We start from the raw sequence: 6485 nt of genomic DNA, 5'->3' as shown, positions 1-6485 counted from the left end.
GTGAGATTCATGGCTAGTTATTTGAAACGTGTCATATGTCTTTATTCGATTTTGATTTCATGAGCTTTCTAAAATGTCAAAGAACTTGTAATCCGTTAAGTATTTAAATAGTTATGGATTTTTTAAAATACGTATTCAAAGTTGTGAAACATGAAATTCGAAAGCTGTAACACAGTGAATTACGGGAATTATGGGGATTCAAACAAGCAAAAGTATTTGTATGATTATGGGGACTTGTTATTGGCCAGATTTAAGAAGGATATTTTGTTATAGCGATTAATGTCGAACGTATGCATTATCTCATTTTCGTCATTGTACAATAAATCGTAATAGAATCTAATTTCTGACGGTAACAACTATATGGATACTTTCTTTGGCTATCTGTTAAAATAGTCATTTTGATGTTCTTCTTCTCGATCCAAATGGGTTAAACTAGCTGAGCAGAAAAAGAAAAAACAAAAACAAAAACAAAAAAACAAAAACTGGGTTAAAGTTAAATGTCTATTTTTTATTTTTTATTTTTTATATAAGCTTTGATAACTATGAAAAAGTAAACGAATCAATTTCTTCATCCCATAAACTCACCCGTAAAGGCAAATGGACTTCCAAAACGTGTTACTTTTTCGGTCATCTTTCGCACTCATGGTAAAAGTAAAAGCAAAAGCAAAGACAAAAAACCGTGAAAACGAGTAAATTAAAACACTGCACAATAATGGAAAACCCCTTTTTCTCTCCGTACAAAAACTGATTGCCCAACTTCCGGCGTGAGTTTTCTTCCAATTTTGTGCTTGCCCCTCTACCAGTGTATAGGACAAGTCAAACTTGGTCCTTGGGTTGCGCTTTAGACCCGCTCTCCAGTATGGAGGTCCCTATTTGTATGTCTAACAGAGCTCCGCCGCCTGATAAGGAGGAGTTTGAGGATGTGCTGGAACAAACGTCATCCATCCTCGGCACAGATCTCTGCTTGGCTGAAGATTCGTCCCCCCAGAGAATGAAGAAGAAAGGGGAACATGTACTTTTAGCTAAAGTGGCGTCCAAAAAACCCATAAGCCGAAACACGTTGATGTTTGTCATAAGCAAAGCGTGGAAATTTGTGGGAGGATGGAAGGCCATTGAACTGAAACCTGGCCTCTTCAAACTCCGATTCAATTCGCAGATAGACAGAGAGGCTTTACTGGAAAGACGTCTTTGGACAGTGAAGGGAGCTCAACTTCTGCTAGAGGAGTGGCCGGAAGACCTGGCGTTAGAAGAGGTGGAGTTCTTGACATGCCCTTTCTGGGTAAGTGTCGCCGGTCTCCCTCCGAACCTGATTCACACCCAAAGCATAAAACGTTTCGCGGCGTTTTTTGGAGAGGTTCTCGAATGCAAAGCCTCGTCTAAAGACCGATTCAAATCCTCGATTCGCTTCAAGGTCAAAGCCTCTATAGTGAAACCTCTCTATCCTGGCTTCTTTCTTGAGAGGGAAAACCAACGAACTCTCTGGATTCAAGCCAAGTACGAGAATCTCGGGAGTTTTTGCTACAAGTGTGGGATACTCGGTCACGAACAGAAGAGTGCACTAGAAGGAAGGATGTTATGGCGGTGAAACCTGGCTTCAAGGTGGTTCCGATGTACGGTCCGTGGCTGGAGGCGAAATCCGAGATCACTACATGCTTTACTGATGGAGGTCGCCCTTGCTCTACAACAGCGCAACCTTGCCCGGAGGAGAAGAATCCGGACGACCCAAGCTTCCGACATAGCCACATCGACCTCACGCGCGGAGAATAAAAGTCTGGAAAAGTTTACCACGAAGACTGTGCCTTGCCGACCGTCTCTGATACGACTGTAGCCGTCCCGTCGTAGTCCGCCGATGGGGGAAAAGAAGGGGTTTCCTCTTCGGGGATAAATGTTGCTGATTCCCCTCTGAGGATTGTGAAAAGGCCTCCCCAGACTCCCGTTTTGAATACTGAGACATCGAAAGGTGTGTCGCATCGTTTATCAAATGAAGATATTTGCTCCCCCTAGGAGTTGACTCTCATATCCACACTGTCTCTATCATCCCATCTGTACCCTTCGGTGGGCCCCCCCACGCAATCCCCACTGATATGAGAAATTTTGGGCTTGTTCCCCCAAGGCCCATTATGAAAGCATGCAGCAATACAATTTCACAAATGGGATGTGGGCCTACTCAGATAGATGTTTCACACCTGGCTGATAAGCTGAAATTCACATTAATTGGGTCTCTCTCGTCTGGGCCGCCCACCATTGCTCTCAAAGGAAAAGTGAAGGCTGAGCCTTATGGAAGGTCAAAGAAGCGGAAAAAAGATATCTCAGGAACGAACAACTCGGGCAAGAAGCGACGTGCAGAAGAGAAGCCAACCCCCAACCTGCTTGCGTCGGGTACTGTTCCGATCACCCTTGTCCCTGACTTGTCTGTTAACTCGTCATCTGTTTTTTCTCGGGATGGAGATGTGGCAGAAGACAACTCCTCGTTCTTATCGGCGGCCCTTGCTAAGCAAGGGAGCCAGAAGAAATGATTGGCCTAATCTGGAACGTCCAAGGGATTGGCAACCCTTGGACGAGGGAGGCCTTCCGGTTCCACGTGACAAAGCACCAGCCTGATTTCGTGTTCTTTTCTGAGTCTATTATTTCGAAGACAATGGCGGAAAGACTTAGAATTTGGCTCGGTTTTGGGGGGTGCTTTGCGGTGGAACCGGTGGGGCGGAGCGGTGGACTTATTCTTTTTTGGAAAGAAGAGGCAGAGATCCAGATAAAGTCCTTTTCTAGATTTCACGTGGAAGCGGTAATGAAGGAACAAGATGGAACTTATTGGCGGTTTATGGGTTTGTATGGCAATCCGAAAACAAGTCAGCGAAAATTCACGTGGGAACTTTTGGAGCGGGTATACAAGATGTCCTCCGGGCCGTGGATGTGTGGCGGGGACTTCAATGAAATCCTCTACAACCATGAGAAGAAAAGAGGTAACCCGAAGAGTCCGGGTCTTTTGGCGGCGTTCCGAAGAGCTCTAGATGTGTGCAAACTCAAAGATTTGGGCTTTGCCGGCGACCCCTTCACATGGCGCAGAGGTGATGGGGAAAATATCATATGGGAGAGGCTAGATCGATGCGTGGCAAATGAGGATTGGGGCAAGGTATTCCCACTTGCGGGGGTTAGACACCTCGATCTCTGGTGCTTGGATCATAGGCCCCTCTTAGTAACCACGGAGAGAGAGATTGATTTGAGACCGAGGAAAAGAAGAAATCATAGATTCTTCTATGACGCTGCGTGGAGCGATGAAAAAGAGTGCGCGTCGATTATCGAAGGAAAGTAGTGCCCGGAGTTGAAGAAAGCTCTGGAGGGGTGTGCGAACGCTCTCTCAGGCTGGAGTCGACACAAGTTCAGGAGGCTTTGCGGAGATATCGAGAAGCAGCGAAAGATTCTTGATGTTATCAACTCTTCCGCGAGAACTTTCGACCCCGAGGCAGCGCGGGCTGAAGAGAAAACGCTCAATGCCTTGCTGGATAAAGAGGCCACGTATTGGCGTCAAAGAGGCAAAATTGAATGGCTTAAAGGAGGAGACCGGAACACACAGTTTTTTCATAGAAAAGCGTCGCAGCGGAAGAAGAAAAACCACATCTCGGGTCTTGTTGACAAGAATGGAAATGGACAGATAGCACGGAAGAGGTAGAGATAATTATCTCCACATACTTTGAGAACCTCTTTGAGTCTTCAAACCCGAGTGTTGTGGATATAGAGGAAGTCACGAGATGTATCGAGCCGAAAGTCTCGGAGAGAATGAATAGGTTCCTCCTAAGACCCTTCACGAATGAGGAAGTGAAGGAGGCTATCTTCAACATTGACCCTTTGAAAGCCCCCGGCAAAGACGGTTCCCCGGGGTGTTTCTATCACAAGTTTTGGCATGTCGTCGGAGAAACCGTCACTAAAGTGTGCTTGGGGATTCTAAACGAAAACCAAGAGTGCGGTGGTCTAAACGACACGGTCATTACTCTCATTCCAAAATGCAAGCTTCTGAGTCGCATCTAAGAGTTCCGGCCGATAAGCCTTTGCAATGTGGTGTACAAGGCGGTGTCTAAGTGCATTGCCAATCGACTCAAAGAAATAATGACGGCGATGATATCGGAAAATCAAAGTGCCTTCGTTGGAGGACGTCAAATTTTTTACAACGTAATGATTGGGTTCGAGGTGCTTCATACCATGAGACGGGGAAGATTCGGGAATGGAAAGTGTGGCGCACTCAAGCTTGACATGTCAAAAGCCTATGACCGTGTGGAATGGGCTTTCCTTGAGGCGTCTATGTCGAAACTCGGGCATGCAAGACCATGGGTGGACTTGGTGATGAGGTGTGTGCGATCCGTGCGGTTTTCTTTCGCTCTCAATGGAGAAGTGAAGGGGGATATTGTGCCTAGGCGTGGGCTGCGACAAGGAGACCCGTTATCCCCTTTGCTCTTTTTGTTTTGCTCCGAGGGCCTTTCGGCTCTCTTTCGCAAGGCCGAGGTGGAGGGAAGAATTAAAGGAGTTCGTTTCAGAAAGCCGGGTTGCTCAATCTCACATCTTTTCTTTGCCGATGATAGCTTGGTATTTTTCAAAGCTTCAAGCGAAGAGGGTGGAGAAGTCAAGAGATGTTTGGAAGTGTATGCTCGCGCCTCGGGGCAAGTCATCAACTTCAACAAATCGGATGTATGGTTTGGGAAGAGTATTAAGGAGAGAGGGGCCTCGATAGTGGCAAGAAACCTCGGGGTCAATATCTCGCCGGGACATAAGCAATATCTAGGCTTGCCGATGACTATGAGACGGTATAAGGCGGATATCTTTAGATTCATCAAAGAGAAGGTTTGGAGTAAAATTCGAGGATGGAAGTGGTCGTTCTTCTCCATGGCCGGGAAAGAAGTGATCATTAAGGCGGTGGTCCAAGCCATTCCGAGCTATGTGATGAGTTGCTTCAAGCTTCCCAAGTATCTTATATCCGAGATTCACCAAATGGCGGTGGACTTTTGGTGGGGAAGCTCCGAGGAAACTAAGAAGATGCATTAGGGAAGGTGGGAGAAACTTTGTCTCCGTAAGGCGAATGGAGGAATGGGTTTTCGCAATCTTGAGTGGTTTAACCAAGCTCTCCTCGCCAAGAGTGTTTGGAGGATTATTCGCAGCCCATCTTCTCTTGTAGCTAGAGTCTTGAAGGAAAGCTACTTCTCGGATAAGAGTATTCTTGAGGCTTCGATCTCAACCCACGCGTCGAGTCTTTGGTGGGGACTGATTTGGGGATGTAAGATCAAACTCCAAGGGTCGAGATGGCGAATCGCGACGGGTACTAAGGTGAATGCGCGGACAGAGAGATGGCTGGCTCGTCCGGGCGACTTCAAAATTCGTGATGTGTCCAGAATCCCGGAGGGGACGACAGTGGGTGATTTAAAGCTGCCTTGCGGGAAATGGAACGAGACTCGGCTCCGAGAGTGGCTGACGGAGGAGGATGTAACCGAGGTCCTCAAAATCCCTCGGAATTCTAGACTATCTAAAGACGTACTTTGTTGGCACTACTCGAGGGACGGAGACTACTCGGTTAAAAGCGGATATCGACTCATGGCAGACCTCCAAATTTCTGGAAGTCATTCCTATCCTCGCCCCATGGAACTTTGGTGGGAGGGCTTATGGAAGTTGAAAGTTCCACCGAAGATCCGCATCTTTATTTGGCGAGTCAGTCTAGAGTGGATTCCAGCTTTGGCGAACATGGGCCGTCGAGGTATGAAGATTGATGTACTCTATCCCAGGTGCAAGAAAGAGCCAGAATCAACCTTTCATGCTTTGTGGAGCTGTAAAAACATCTCCCCTCTGTGGAAAGCTACTGGATGGTGGTCGAGAATTAAAGAGCTTTATCTAGGAGATATAATCGGCTTCATTATGGGAATTCAGAAATTCCTCTCGTCGGCGGATTTCGATTCCTTCACGGTGCTAGCCTGGACTGCATGGAATAGACGCAATGAAGAGACTCACTCGGCGAGAATCGGCAACCTCATGGACCTGACCAATTGATCGATTAACTACCTCGACCAGTATCGTCAAGCGACCGAGAGCTCTCCGATGATGAATCTTTCCGGGCGTATCTCAAGAACCTGGAAGCCCCCGCCGACGAACGTTGTTGCAGTCACGGTGGATGCAGCTTTCTCTGCGGCGGATCTCCGGGGTGGTGTGGGCGGAGTGCTCAGATAGGATTCCGGACAAGTGGTGGCCTCTTTCATCGCCCCTCTTCCTCAGGTGGCATCGGCGCTCATGGCGGAGCTCTATGCGATCGAAAGTGGCCTTTCCCAGGCAAATGAGCTGGGCTTATCCGCAGTCTTGGTTTAGTCGGACTGTGTCGGTGCAGTGGATATGATCCGAGGCCGTTCTTCACCACCGACGGAGACAGGTCTGCTGGTGGACTCAATCCTTCTTTTGGCTAAAGAATTTATGTTTTTTCAGATTTCCTTCCTGCATAGAGAGTGCATACAAGTTGC

The 6485-nt window shown here is 47.4% G+C and overlaps 1 protein-coding gene across 1 annotated transcript; it reads left to right on the top strand.

Moving 5' to 3' along the window:
• The first annotated feature begins 2512 nt into the window (after nucleotides 1-2512).
• LOC149389197 (uncharacterized) lies at nucleotides 2513-4023 on the top strand. Its single transcript, XM_089622580.1, has 3 exons — nucleotides 2513-3130; nucleotides 3311-3530; nucleotides 3650-4023. Exons 1-3 carry the CDS (start codon nucleotides 2513-2515, stop codon nucleotides 4021-4023), a joined length of 1212 nt encoding a protein of 403 aa, XP_089478706.1.
• The last annotated feature ends 2462 nt before the right edge of the window (nucleotides 4024-6485 follow it).

Source organism: Urtica dioica, chromosome 8, assembly GCF_054948205.1.
Source record: "Urtica dioica subsp. dioica isolate 48M chromosome 8, U.dioica_male_clone48M_v1_H2, whole genome shotgun sequence".
NCBI lineage: Eukaryota > Viridiplantae > Streptophyta > Magnoliopsida > Rosales > Urticaceae > Urtica > Urtica dioica.
This window is presented reverse-complemented; position numbering and strand designations above follow the sequence as displayed.